This window comes from Carassius carassius, chromosome 31 (assembly GCF_963082965.1).
Source record: "Carassius carassius chromosome 31, fCarCar2.1, whole genome shotgun sequence".
Classification (NCBI taxonomy): Eukaryota; Metazoa; Chordata; class Actinopteri; order Cypriniformes; family Cyprinidae; genus Carassius; species Carassius carassius.
The window spans coordinates 1,354,013-1,370,333 of record NC_081785.1 but is presented as its reverse complement, the minus strand read 5'-3'; the positions used below and the strand labels follow the sequence as shown (position 1 = coordinate 1,370,333).

The window sequence follows — 16,321 nt, the reverse complement described above, 5'->3', positions numbered from 1 at the left end:
TACAGTAGACATTTAGTCTTTCTCTGTATACCAAAGTTTCGTGATTTTTAGTCAACTTTGTGCCACCAAAAAAAATGTCTGACCAGTAGTCAATCTTAAAGGTACAATTTGTAAGATATTTGCAGTAAAATATTTAAAAACCACTAGACTAGTGTTATATATTTTGTCCAGCTGATTACTAACAATATCTCTAATGTTTTCAACTACTTGTAAATCATGAAAAAATTCCCACTCTAAACAGTGACACGGGGCAGTGCAGTCGCCTGTCAATGATGTTTGTTCTTCTTCTTCTTAGTTTTATGGCAGATTGCAATCATGGCTTATCAGGTGCATACCGCACCTGATGGTTACCCTTTATTACCGCCTTTACTGACGTAGAAACCACATGACAACAGTGTCGTGGACAAATGCGGAAGTAGCTTCGTGACAAACTTCCACTAGAAAGAGATGCCGATCTCACTTGTGTTTTACTTGACAGGTGAGTTGTTTTGATTTGTATCTTTACAGAAAACATATGCTATTATAACGATCAACAAGATTAGTATTATGGGGCATACACGCCAAAGTCTTACACGCGTCTTTGCATTGACTTTGTATGTAATCTACTCGCGCAAATCGTTGAACTCGCGTTAAATCCATGATTTGTTTCCGTCTGATTTGATGGCTGTCAGCTGTTGGGTAGAAGACAACAAATCCCATCATTCCACGCTCCTCCTTAGCGTCATCAAACCACGCGATTGTTATTGTTTTTTTAGTGCGCCCTCTAGTGGCAGGTCCTACAACCTGTCACTGATACTAATAGCACGGGCTTTGGACTGTTACATGATAGTTCAGTATAGGGTGTTGATATTTTCTGTCATATTTTAGGTATTTGTTGTTTATTTAAACAAAAACATGACATCATATCCTGTTGCACATATGTGCTTGCATATCCGTTTTGAGTAAATACATATTTTAATTTGATGGTTTTCTGAATGTTCATTATGGAAAAAGGAAAGGGCAAGACTACAATATAATCCAATAGAATTGAAAAATAGAATAACGTGCACTGATGGATCGTTTACAGTAAGATCAGCATCGTTGATTTTGTCTTCCTGTTGATTTTAAAGTGTGACCCTTTATGTTTCTGACAGATTTGGCGTGTGTTTTATAATCTGGACTTTCTCATCGCTGTACACTGTACAGAGCTCAGAATATTCACTAATGTGTGTCCCTCGTATCAAACTTCGTCTGTTTCTCCGTCTCCCCGCTTTCTGAAAATAGCCCAGGTCCAGCTCAACCCCACCCTGTCACTATAAACGCCTCTGAGCCTGGAAAACTACACACACACACACACACACGCATGCTCTAAATACAGCTCAAAGTGGAAAAATCCTGGATAAAGTGTTAAGGAATGGTCCGGAGAAGGACTAAAAGGTTTCTAAGTCTGAAATTAGATACAGAGGAAATATTCATATTTTCCGGTTTATAGTGTAGTTAAACACTGGCTTTTTTTCTCATTCTGTGTCTTTAAAGTGACCCACAATATTTAGATGCTTTCCTGGTGCTGTGATCTCACACGAAAGCCACCCAGTGCTGAAGTCACTGATGAAAATCACAGATCCTGCTCAAACTGTCAGGGCTTTTATTGGTTGGTAGTCAACGTCTAGATGAATTCATACGGATTTCTTATGAGTGAGTCTCAGTATATGTCTAGGTCACTTGTTTCGCTTGGTAGAAAAATAAACAAACGAGAAATAAACTAAATTAGGCCTGTTTTTCAGACCATTAAGATTTTTTTTGCAATGTGACAAATTTCCCACCAAATTCTCATTACTGTAATAGGAGAACAATATGTTGTTTAGATAAATTTTAATTAGTTTATTATTATTATTTTATTTATTTAAAAAACCAAGTAATTATATTTAGCATTAACAAAATAAGCCTTTATTAATAATTTAAATTTAGCCTTCTTTAATAAGCCATTTTCTCCTTCAAATTCTCATTTCTATATTGCAAAAATAATGTGTTTAAATAAATTGAAGTAATTAATTTACACGTTGACTGTAAATGCTTTAATAATAATCATCATACAATTATAAAAACAGTTCTTATAATTCCAAAAACCTGTGAAATTATATTTTGCATGACACAAATACTGAATTAATTAGTCTTTTTATAATGTGGAAAATTCTTGCGACAATAATATATTATTTAAACAAGTTGAAGTAATTAGTTAACTAATTACAACTAATTACTGATGACTAATTAAAATAATACAAATAATAATAATTATTATTATTTTGGTTTATATATTTGTTATCATGTAATAATGATATTATTAGTCTTATTATCATTTTTAATTGTACCATTATTTTTGTAATTGTACTGTATATTAATATGTGTTGTTATATTCAATTGATTATTAGATTATTTATTAACGGTTTATTAAATGTGTACTTATTGTTTTTTAAGTATTTTGAAGAATAAGACTTCGGTTATTTTAATGTTTTTATTATATAATAATTATTTTATTATTTTATATTTTAATAATTACACATTTATTCATTTATTAAGTGGTATTATTTAAAGTTTTTTTGTTTTAAGTCTTCTGAGGCATAAGACTTGAGGCAATGGTCTGGTCATCTGTAAAGCTTTATTATTTTTAGTTCTGTAGTAGTTTCCAGCATATGAGGATGTTTTCTCTGTGTTGTGATGTCAGATCCAAGTGAGGTGCTCAGACTGTGTGACGGTGTTTAAGGATGGCACGTTACAGTCTAGAAACGTCTTCCATCCTCAGTTTCTCCCTTCCTCTCTCTGTGTGGATCTTACGCTTGTCTCTTCAGCCCACGAGAGCGTCTGAAATATAAACAGCATTTGCTGTTCTACAGTTTATCTTGGGCTTGAAACTGCCTCATTGACTTGATTTAGTGCTTTGGTTCGGATAACAGTAGTTGCTGATTGAACAAGGATAAAGCCGCGCTCTTTATCTACCTAAGTATTACATACGCTAGCGTTGTGAAATGAAAATATTATTCTTAAACTTGACTGCCCACATTAGTGAAGTCCATGTGTGCGGCCCGAGGGCAGAGTACATGAAACAAAGAAAGCACAAAATGTTTTCATATAAAACACATCGTACTTTGGTTACATCCCTAATTAGATTTCACCAGCCGTCTGCTGAATCAATTCACAATCATAATTGCGTCGGTTAACCATGTAACAATAACTTTGTGGATTTTGTGATGTTTAAAATTTAGGATCATTATATGTAAACCTGATGCCACCATGAAGTGAGTAAAACCGAATAGTTCTGTTGTTTTAAGTACCAAGCATCACTGTCATTTTTATGTATATATATATATATATATATATATATATATATATATATATATATATATATATATATATATATACGTATTCACTGAAGTAAATAATAATAATATAATATTACATAAATGTATAATATAGTTTTTTATGTGTATATATATATATATAACGATTTTTATTTTATTTAAAAAGATACAAATTATTATAAAAGTTCTATATAGTTTGTTTTTAAAATAAGAAATAAAATATTACTTTAATATTTTAATGTGTGACACACACACACACATATATATATATATATATATATATATATATATATATAGTTATTGATGTTTTTATTTTTTATTCATAGTTTTATATATTTTGTTGTTTTATTGTTGATTCATTATTTTATTTACTAAAATATAATGCATATATAGTTGACCATTACTTGTGGTATTAATTTTATTAAATTAATAGATTTAAATAAAGCTTAAAAGAATCTAAAAAAAAACAAAACATTTGATCAGTAGCTTGTCCTTGACCTCGAGCAAAAATGAACGTTGTTTCAGATGAGGAGCGACTTAATGCGCTTTGATGAAAGATTATGAAGACTTCCAAAGACTTTATGCATATGAAGAATCGTTTAAATTAAGACCAGGATTGTGTAATGAAAATGTAAACTTGTTCATGTTCATTTTAAATATAATTTTTTCTTTAAACTCCTTCTAGCATCTCTGATCTCTGCACTGTATTTAAACACTGATTGTTTTCTGGAGTCAGGACTGTCAAATCAATGTGTTTACATCAGTCACATTGATCTCTCTGTTTCTAAGCAAATACGGGCAGCTGGAGAGATGGAAAGAGACGGAGGAGGCCATCAGTGCACTGCAGGCGTGCTCACAACCCAACATCTCTATAGTCTATACAAACATTCAGCTGATTTTAACAAACGGATGATGCTGTCTGCCCGCTGCCTGCTTAGATGCTAGAAAGAGAAAATATGCAATTCTAATTATGACGCTAAACTCGCTTTAGCTGGTCAAAGTCATATGAAGGAGGATTCTTTCAAATCCAGCAGCATGATTGTGGAGTTTGAGTAATATTAGCATTTCTATAAAAGATATCAAACTGTAAAAGCTAGAAAATAAGCCAGATTGTCTAATAAGTATTGCACAGGTTCATTATTGCTAAGTAAACCGACAGGATGCTCAGGACCCCAACATGAGTCTCGTATCAATCTGAACAGGACTGTTTAAAAAATAATGATCAGAATTGAATATTGCAGAGAGAGGCATGATAAATATACATTATGCAATGTCAAAATCCATTTTAATGTCCACTAATGGCATTGCTAGAAATGTATTAAGTGTATTAATGTGTCAAATGTATTCGTTAAATACCCATATTGAAAAGAAGACACTGGGATGGCAAAAATTGTCCTCTGTTGAGTGCAGTACAGTCTGAAGCATCTAAGCATTCTGTTTGTTTGTTTTTTTTATTATTATTTTATTATTAAAGCTCTGTGTTGTCATACTATTTTTCTGGTCTGAGCAGAGATGCAAAAAATTTTTTATTTTATTTTATTGGCTCTGTGTTGTCATACTACTGTCTCTGTGCTATCTTGCTGCTCCTGGTATGAGCTGCACTGCCAAACAAGTGGAATAAATGAAACCATTTCATTTTATTAAATTTTTTATTTTTTATTTGAGCTGAAATGCTTTGTAACTAAACAAGTGGAATAAGTTACAACACTGGAGTAAATCATGGTTTTTCCTCTGGGAGGTGTTTGGATTCAAATAGATTTAAGTGAAAGAAGTAGGAAAAAAAAACAGGAGCACAATAAAAGTTAATTGAAGACGGTCACAGTTGAGACTTCCAGTAACCAGATGCACAGAGCCAAATTTTGAGCAGTAGGTGATTCCTTAAGTGCTTTATGTGTCTTTGAACCATATGAAGTAAATAAATGCAATTAGGTTCTAGTTTTAGTATATTTGGGAGGGGTTAAATATACTCATACTTCATGGATGTTAAGTAACTTTGTGTAGTTTGAAAAGAGGAATCAATAAGCCAAACATATAAAATCCTATGATAAAAAAAATTAAAACTCTGTTAGACATAACTTGTGTGGTTTTCAACCAGAATTATTTCACTTTATGAAGAAAATGCATAATTTTTTCCCCCTAATAATAGTGTAAATCATTTGTCATGGTTCTTTGTGAAATGCAGTTTATAGCTTGATGGAGCCTCTTCCGTCGGAAGTGTTAAGCTCCTCGTGGAAGTTCCCATCTTCTCCTCTTTTAAAGGCGAGAGTCTGTGGCCGTCCCGTGGTTTGTGCTACTATTGGATGAAACCACTGTGTCGATATTAAGCACACTGCGATGTGGGAAGCTTTGGCAGCTGCAGTGTGGGAAAAACTGTGAATAAAGGCTTTTAGATTTTGTAAATAGCTCTAGCTTTGGATACTCAAGCCATCTATAATGAATGGCAGCTATTGCTATGAATGGCTGATGCATTTTTATTGTGTGTTAATTTCCATTTTATGAACATTTGCTCACAGTTATGGCATTAATAGAGAATTCATATTAGATTATTTATCTGAACTGAAATAAGCGTTGTGGGTTCAACATTCAACATGGTGATTGTGAAACATGTTGGTCAGGAGCTTAAACATACTACTTAGTGCTTTTACTTTGTAAAGCTTGTGTGTTTGTCTTGCAGGTTTGCTCTTGGTGATGCTCGCAGACCGCTGCATGAGACCGCCGCCCTGGTGGAGGATATAGTGCACACCCAGCTCATCAACCTCGTGAGTCAACCAAAATACCTGTACTTATACAATATGTCAGAGGGATTTTTGGCATAAAAAAGCAAGCAAAAATAGGAGACTAATATGAATGATTTCATTTCGTTTTATGAAAAACAATTCTTTAGAATAATGTAGTGTATGCAAAGACCATTAAAGTGACCTTTAACATTGCTGTTTAATATTACTTTTTCCTGATGTGTGGCCTTGGTTAAGTCAGCAAAGAAAAGTTGTTTAAGAGACAGAAACGTTTTATGTTGATTTTATTTTTATTAATTTATGAAAATAATTTTTATTTTAAGAATGTAGTGTATGTTATTTTAAAGTGGAAAAATATGCACAATAAAACGATTAAACGACCTTTTAATATTACTGTCAATACTAATATTCTCTGCTGCATGGCCTTTATGTCAGCATTAAGGTTGTTTAAGAGATAGAATTCAATTCAAGTTTATTATTTGTATAGTGCTTTTTACAATATAAACATTAAAAGCAACTTTACTGAAAATTACGTTTCTACAATATTTAGTAGTAGCTTATAAGTAGTGACTGTCAGTTTGTGCACGTATGGCAGGATTTTTCAGAAAAATTAATACAAGACGTAGTCAGCCAGACGATGAACATTATTAACAGCAATTATTATATGATGCAGTCACACTTGTAGCAATAAAGTTTTAAATGTTTATTTTAAAAGTTTTTATTTTTATTAATTTACAACTACATTTTTCCTCTAGTATAACATTTTTTTATGTTACTTTAAAGAGAAAAGAAGTGCACAATAAAGTGACATTTAAAAAAAAGTGCATGTATTTAAATTTCACATTCTTAATTTCTATATTAAGTGTATAGTTGAGTATAACATCTTATGGTTGCATGTATTAATACCAATAATGATTGGGTTCATTTGGGTTCAAGCGTATGCGCTGATAAGAGTAAAAGGTATCTATTATGACACCCTGGTGCACATGTTCAGCTCGAGATATTTGCATCTGGAAAAGGGTTTTACAGCAATCTGTAATTAAGTATAAATAGCATCATCAGAGGCGGCCCAAATGGGAACACCACCTACTTCAAATGCTTCCTCGGCTTTTCCAGCCTTCTGAAACGGATGACCGCTGCAATGTGATATGAGAATTGCGCCGAGTTAAGCAAATAACTGTGCTTACAAAGCCGGTTGCTTTCACTGGTGGGATAAACAGAGTTCCTCCCCGGCTTACACCTTGTCATGCTGTTACCACAAGCAAAACACTGACTGTACTGGAGCAGAATTCCCCTGAACAGGGCCCAGCAAATATCACCGGGAAGCGGCCTGCGCTTTACTGGCACACTGAGATATAATTGGTTTTGCTCAGAGGGCGCCTGGAGTTTGTAAGCTGGCTGGGAGAATTATCTCTCAGAGGTGATATAGCAAACTTTGACCCGTTGCGGTGGACTTAACCTTTCACCCTGTAGCTACAAAAAGGAGTAAAGCAGCTCTTAACATTCATTGTTTTAACCTTTAGCCTGTCGAATCTGGGAGCTCTTAAATCAGCGAGCCAACGGTCTGCATTTATTTTACACACTCAGATTCAGTTTGGTATTTTTTTGTTTCCCCTCTCAGAGCCAAACCCTCACGGTGGCTGAATCTGTCATATAGAAGCAGAATATGCATGCGAACACAAGCCAAATCAAACTAAATATTTGTGTAGCGCTGGCTCGCTCTTGGCAACAAAAGATTTCAGACCCTATTATTACCAGGATGTCAAAATCTCCTCGCTTTTCTTTGACATGGCTCTGGGGTCTTACAGTTTGCGGAGCCACGTTTTATTGAGATCAATGGAGTCTGTTTAAAGAAGTTCTGATGCCCCTCATCTGTTCCCTGTCCCGCTGAAGAAAGCAGCTGCGCCCAAAGGAAACATCCCACTCATATATATATATATACATATATATATATATATATATATATATACATATATATATATATATATATATATATATATATATATATATATATATATATATATATATATATATATATATATATATATATATATATATACATATATATATATATACATATATATATATATATATATATATATATATATATACACATGTATATATACATGTGTATATATATATATACATGTATATATACATGTGTATATATATATATACATGTGTATATATATATATATATACATGTGTGTATATATACATGTGTGTATATATACATGTGTATATATATATATACATGTGTATATATATATATATACATGTGTATATATATATACATGTATATACATGTATGTGTGTGTATAACCTTACGCCTGTTTCACACATCCTCCGGTCTGCAGTGCCTATGCGTTTCGTATTTTTTTACGCACCCATGTTAACGGATTCCAGCGTTTACACGGTTGTGGTCCGTCAGTGCGTTCCAGGAGCGGTGCGTCTGCAGCAGTCACCACATACGAAACGCACACGGACTGCATACGCACTGCAGACAAAGTATGTGTGAAACAGGCGTGCGTCTTGTTGAGGTTTCCATTGGGAAGCTTCTTAAAAAAAAACAAAAAAAATTCCCTGAAGCAAACTAAGCTGCATCCATGTTAGCACGTCACGATTGATGTGGTAATTTATTTCACAGTAGGCATACACACAGGTTCGAAGACTCGTTCTCGCCCCCTACAGTGCAATTCAGCTAGGTATACATCCGCGCTAAAATATCAAGGTGAATACATATCAAGGTATATACATATAAACACAGTAAATACACATTATGTTAACACAAACTTTAATTTTGGATGCGATTAATCATTTTGACAGCACTAATACTAAATTTAGTAATGAAAAAAATACATGACATATGACATATATACATTTTATTTAGTACTGTCTTGAGTAAGATATTGTACATAAAAAATGTTTACATTTAGTCCACAAGACAAAAAAATTGATGGAATTGCAGAAGGAAACAAAATGCATTAAGAGTTGGGGGGTGAAAACATTTGAACACGATGAAGATGGCCAAATTTTTCTTCTTTTGTTGAAATATATAATTTTTTTCCATTTTAGTTCTGCCCTTCGTAAGCAACAGAAGATACTTGTATGTTTCCCGGAAGACAAATGAAGTACAATTTACCTTAATCTTCAAATTCCAAAAAAATTTTCTTAATGCATCCTGTTTCCTTCTGGAGCATCAGTGAACGTTTTAACCTTTTTTAATAGTTGTGTTTGAGTCCCTCAATTGTCCTCAGTGTGAAAAGATGTGTCTCAAAATCACACAGTCACTGTGGAACGGGTTCAAATATGCGAAAGAAGCTAGAAAACTGACGAATCTGCAGGACCTGTAGGATTTTTCTGAAGAACAGTTCTCAGTTTAACTGTTCAGAACAAACAAGGGACTCATGCACAACCATCACAAAACAGAAAGACAGTCGTGGATCATCAGATAACAGCACACAGTATTAAGAACTTTTGAAGGGGGTTATTTTAATAATTTCAGCTATTTTTTGTCTTGTGGACTAAATGTAAACATCTTTTATGTACAATTTCTTACTCAGGACAGTACTAAATAAAAAATAACATGCATTTAGTATAATCTCTTATTTTGTTAAAATTATTCATATTTTCACAGATTCTGCAAGGGGTGCCCAAACTTGTATATATTCACACACACACACGTAGATGTATAGATATATTGATATAGATTTAAATGTATAAATATTAGTGCTGCAAACGTCGCGTCGACGTCATCGATTACGTTGACTACAAAAATACGTTGACACACTGTTTATATCTCGTGTAGTGGCATACTGGGAATGGAGAAAGTTGCATTCTATTACAAAAACTGAGACCACGGTTATCAAAAGTATGGGAATACTTTAAACAGAGGCCAAAAATAAAATGGCCATTTGTTCCCTTTGCAAAACCGATATGGTGTACCACGGCAGCACAACTGCGATGCACGAGCACCTCAGAGGAAAACATCCTGGCGCTCTCCGGTGTTACGGTTTAACTGGTTACCGTGTTATCTGGTGACCAACTTCCTGGTTCAGGTCTCTGCTGCAGATGTGATGGAACGACCGCCAGCAGATTCAGCGATTCTAAAAGCACAAACTGATGTGATATTATTTAGTGTCTAATAAACGCAGACTTGCTCATTGCATGATTCTGATATTCTTGTAAAGATTACAAGTTATTGGTATGATCACCCTTAGAAGTAAGGATAAAATAAAAGATAAAGTAAGTCTGGGTTGGCGCTGGTTTCGAACACGCATTAGGGGCCGTTCACATATCGCGCATAAAAACGCTAGGCGCGTCGCTTTCGCCTTCTTTCCAAAGCGCTCAGGCAGTTGCGCCCCTGGGGCGTCTGTCGTTGCTAAGCCACCATGACATGCTCTCTCCATGAAGACGAGGAAATTTCAGCAAAGGATAAATGGATTTGCAGCACTAAAAATCGCTTGCAGTAGCTCTGCTACTAAATTTATTTCAAATATATACATACAGCTATGATCAGCTGTTCCTTCATCTTAGCTGAGCTTTCAACGTTGTTACGGGGAAGCTGATTGGTTAGTTCTTGTCACATGACCCGCGGTAGGCTTGCGGCATTCAGAAAAGTTGAGATGTTTTTAACTTGATGCGGTGCGAATGCGCCTGTTTTCGTGTGTGCGTGGCGTCTGCGTCGTTCCATTATGAGACGTCATATCCTTTCCCGCGCGCCTACATTGGAAATAATGAACTTGAGCCGCAAAATACGCGATATGTGAACTGCCCCTTAAAAGACAGCGCGCCGCGAGACAACCGTCACAAACCACCGAGCTACCCCGAATCCGCTCCAGATCTCTGGAAACCATGCTAAACCATAGCAGAACCCTGACTACATTTTATGGTTTGTGATGCTAAAGAACATTTCATGACGTCTCAGACTACTGTAAATTTGTGACTACTGTGGTTTAATAAACGTATCGTAAACTCATATTTACCATAGTAAAAAAAAATTCTTTGACTCTTTATTTTTGTATACTGTAAAAACTTCAACCACATTGGTTGAAAATGAATAAAGGTTGAAATATTATATTAGAAGTTGTACTTATATTTTTTTGTAAAGTTATCCAAAGGATTAATTGGCTAATAAAAAAAGAACATTAGATTAATTATTTATTGTAATAAAAATAATCGTTATAGTCGACTAATCGAAAAATAATCATTAGATTAGTCGACAGAAAAAATAATAATTGTTAGTTGCAGCTCTAATAAATATTATGATTATAAATATTATATTATACAATAAAGTTAATAATAATAATTCGCTGTCTGTTTGTCTGTCTGTATGTCTGTCTAAACAAATAAATATCTTAGGCATATAAAATTAATAAAAATAATACAATAATGAAACAATATAAATAAAAAGAGAGTACATTACATTTGGCTCATCTAGCTGTATAAATAAAAAAATACTTTATACTTATAAAATTAATACATAATAAATTATAATACAATAATATATATATATATATATATATTATATATAGCTCATTTTTATTTGTCTGTCTATATATGTATAAAATAATAAATCTTTTACAATTATTATGTTATACATGAATAAACAATACAAAAATAATAATGCAAAATATGGAGAAAAATATGGTGCATTTTAGACAGTTGGCTCACCTATCTATTTTTATATAAATATATTAAATAATAATAGTAATGCATAAAGTAGAAGTATATAATGAGTATTATCAGATGGTAATAATAATTTAAGGCTTGATTAACTAATTTCTTATGTAAATCAAGATCGGCTGCCAATCAACATAATGGGTGTTATCTTTTAATGAAAAATGCCTTGTTCTCCTTGTTAGATGATGCATGGAGTCTTTAATACAATCTTTTAATTTTATTAGTACATTTTTGCTTGCTATAAGGCTGGAAAATGCTATAAAATTTTTAAGCACTGCTATTTAAGCTAAAATTATATTACGACACTCCAAATATTGCCATAACAGGAGAGGGTTTGACTAATAAAGTTCAGGGTTCGCTAGTATTTCTGAGAAAAAAAAGGTAAATATTCATTTCCAAAGCACGTCTTTATTTTCTGAAACCAGCTCCAGGCAGATTTATAGACACGTGTTTCCAATCAGATCTATAAAGGGCTATAATATAACTGATATGGATACCTAACAACATGTAAAATACAGCACATTTTCAGTGTAATGAACTCAAAGCATTGAATGAGATTTCAGATGGCCAGCTGTCAAGCTTTGAAGGACGTCTCCATGCATACATGTCTTTCAGCACCTTATAAATTCCTCGAAGTGGCCGGTCTCCTTGTGTTTTTCTTCATTTGGCGATTCCAGAATGACACCGTCTGTTTGGCATTACGGCGATATTTTCATGTTTATTTTCGCTGGGCTATAAATAACTCTTATACTCGTCTCAGCAGTGAGCACTAAACAGGGCATGATGGTGATAACCTTTCATTAATTTTGGGTTTCCTCCCTCGTGGATTTGTTATTGTTCCACAGGCCAGGTGTAGCACTGCTCAGACTGTAATTGTGAGCGAGCTACTTAGCTGAAGACCACAGCGGTAATAAACCAAATTGCACAATAAATCCTTCCCAGATGGCCTGCAAAACATTTCGCTGCGCTTTCGGTGTGTGTGTGTGACAGAAGACATGGATAAAGTTACATTTTTACACCTCACATACTCTCTTGGGTGTCTGTCACTTAGTGCCTCATGATTTACGGTGTCTAAGTTCAGTTTTTGCCATCTATCATATGCATTTTCATATATGTGTGTGTGTGTGTGTATATATATATAAGTGCTGTCAATCGATTAAAATCTTTAACTAGATTAATCACACATTTTTTCTGTGATTAATCGCAATTAATCGCAATAAAAAAATAAATGTTTTTGTACGTTTTTAATATATTTTTTAATGTAATAATTTCACAGTTAAATTTAAATACTTGTTTAAATGGCATCTTTTTATGAATGAAGGCCAGTATTACTGATATTAATACAGCTACTGATTTTTTTTTATTTTTTTACATTTATTATTAGGCTTCAAAAATATAACACTTTTTAATTTAAGTAAACTTAAAACAATGCTAACATAAAGCCATAATAAATGTCATGTTTACTCCTGCCCTTCCTGTCTTAACAGTTAGGAAATATACAGAAATTTAATAAAGTTATCAAAGTTATATGCAGTCTGCACTGCATAAACTATAAATTAAATAGTTAATCCTTATTAAAGCTAAAAAAGTTATTTAGTCAAGAGCAGCGAGTCATTTTCTCTGTTCTCTTTGTTCTTTAACTTTACTGACAGGAAGCTTTATTGGCTGCTGTCCCTTTAAGAGCAGACAGACACGCGGATCTCACCGTTTATATACTGTCTATTGATCTCGCCTCATTCTCTCACAAGTCTTTTTGTTCATTTTAGACTTTATATAAATTATTTAAGATTGCTCTTATGAGGATAAACGACAAAACTGGCACTTTGGGATGTTTATTGTTAGTTCAAGCACTTAAGAGAACTGGATTCTGGCGCCCTGTCTATGCATTGTGTGTGTGTGTGTGTGTGTGTGTGTGTGTCACATAAGGGCATTCACGGACAGGGCATTCTCTTTTGTCTTGCCGTGCTTGAAATGTTTAAAAGCATTTGAATGAATAAGAGCGTGATCATATAATGTAAAGCTAGCCAATGGATGGCAGAAAATACGGATGCTGCGTTAATTGCGTTAAATATTTTGACACGTTAAACCAGACAAAAATTAATCGCATGCATTAACGTGTATATATATAGTTATATATATATATATATATATATATATATATATATATATATATATATATATATATATATATATATATATATATATATATATATATATATATATATATATATAGGAACACCTGTTCAATTTCTCATTAATGCAATTATCTAATCAACCAATCACATGGCAGTTGCTTCAATGCATTTAGGGGTGTGGTCCTGGTCAAGACAATCTCCTGAACTCCAAACTGAATGTCAGAATGGGAAAGAAAGGTGATTTAAGCAATTTTGAGCGTGGCATGGTTGTTGGTGCCAGACGGGCTGGTCTGAGTATTTCACAATCTGCTCAGTTACTGGGATTTTCACGCACAACCAGTTCTAGGGTTTATAAAGAATGGTGTGAAAAGGGAAAAACATCCAGTATGTGGCAGTCCTGTGGGCCCTAACTTTAGAGCATAGTGATTGAATATTTACTCTCGGGGTTGAGTTTCCTCATCTAAGCTCGATACAGGCACATACAAACAGTCAATTCGGAGAGAAATAAAGTGCACATAAATTATTTAAATGTAAAGTCGTGGATGTTGTACCGAAAAAAAAAAAAAAAAAAAAATATATATATATATATATATACTTGGAATGCGCGCATATTGCTGTGGATAAAAACAACTCAGAAGGATAGTTCACCCCAGAAATGAAAATTTGCTTTACATAAAAGAAAGTAAAATAAACACAAAAATGCAACAAGCAATTTAAAAACTTTGAAAATTATTTTAATTTTTTTTTTTTTTATGTAAAATTATTTGAAATAAAATACAGTGAATACGTAAAATACAGTGCAATCAGTTCGGACATTGCACAGTGCTCATTCAATAAATGCACAGCTGAACAGATGAGTTTTGAGTCTAGATTTATCTTTTTGATATTGTGGCCTAATCTGTCTGACCTCTGCATTACTTGAGGATGTGCTAATCGCCTTCCTGATATTGATGATCTTCTCAGAAAAGAAGGAAGCAAACTCATTGCATTTGCTGTCTGAGAGCATTTCACTGGGAATCTGACTAGGGGGGGGTTTTGTCAGTCTCTCAACAGTGGCAAAAAGAGTACGAGTGTTATTTAAGTTACTGTTTATAAAGTTTGAGAAGAAATTCTGTCTAGCTGTGGCTAGTTTCACATTAAAAGCATGAAGGCTATCTTTATAGATGCTATAGTAAATATCAAGTTTTGTCTTCCGCCACATCCGCTCGGCTTTTCTGCATTGTCTTTTCGTAGTTTAAACGGCTGTTGATTTACCTCATTTGCTTCAAACCTGTATGAATTCTTTCTTCTGAGAAACAAAAAAAAAAAAAACTTTAGAAAAATGTCTTTGTGTGTGTGTGTGTGTATATAATGAAAAAATGGATCCAATTTTGTTTGGGAACCCAACGTTCTTGCAGATTTCTTCTCTTATGTTCTGCAGAAGAAAGAATATCATACAGGTTTGGAATGACATGAGGGTGAGGAAATTATTTTTTCTCTCCTTTTAAGTACAATAATTTTGCATGAAATCACACATAAATCATCATCTTATGTGGAATGCATTATCCTCTAAATCTGTGGTTTTCTGTAGGTTTGTCGTGGTATTATGAAAAAGCAATGCTAAATGAAAAAAATCAAATGCAACTTACCATGTAATTATCTATAAATCTAAATTTTTAACCAAAGAGGAAACTTTTCTCATATCTCTCAAACACAGTTAGCTTTTTGCAATCAATATTGGCTGGTGAGAACTTTAAACCATCAAAATGCAGTTTTGCATTAAAACTGTTTAGGTATTTCTTAACAGTTTTGGTCTTGGAGCAAAACCAGATGCTAATCAAAACCAAAATCTCCAGCAGCTTGAGTTGGAGCAGGACGTGGTCTGAGTGTCTGTGACTCAGCAGAATCCACTGGTTTGTTGTTGAGTCACAGTCTCTGTATGTGTGAACAGAAAGGCAGAAATGATCTGCATCAGACTGAGATGCAGTCGTTAAGTGAAAGCAGATCGTTCAGGACTTTGAGTGATTGTACTCTGACAGACGTTCAGGAATGATGACGAGTGTTTTGTGGAGCATCTCTCCATTGTGTGCCATACAAGCAGAAGTTTATGAGATCCTTACAGTGACCTCTAGTGCTCGCCATCATGCTGTATGTAAGATACTGTTGTTTTACCTCTAGATCAGCTGCATCATTCATGTTCTGCAGTTGTTTTTAATATATTAATTGACTCAATTATGTCGTAATCTCAATTATGTAGTGTCGTAATTTAAACGACAACAATTGCTGGTAGCCATTGACTTACATGGTGTTTTCTCCATAATATAGAAGTCAATGGCTACCGGCACCTGTTTGGTAACCAACATTCTTCAAAAAAAAAAAATCTTCTTTGAAACAGCTTGAGGGTGAGTAAATAATCGCAAAATGTTATTTTTGGGTAAACAATCCCTTTATAGAT

General features: G+C 33.7%; 1 protein-coding gene across 2 annotated transcripts in view; it reads left to right on the top strand.

Moving 5' to 3' along the window:
- The window catches only part of supt3h (SPT3 homolog, SAGA and STAGA complex component), a 113,402-nt gene that overhangs the window by 48,093 nt on the left and 48,988 nt on the right, over positions 1-16,321 (top strand). For both annotated transcript variants that reach the window (XM_059518439.1, XM_059518440.1), the window contains exon 3: positions 6,010-6,094. In XM_059518439.1, the coding sequence (XP_059374422.1) occupies positions 6,010-6,094 (85 nt within the window). The remainder of the gene's footprint in view (positions 1-6,009; positions 6,095-16,321) is intronic.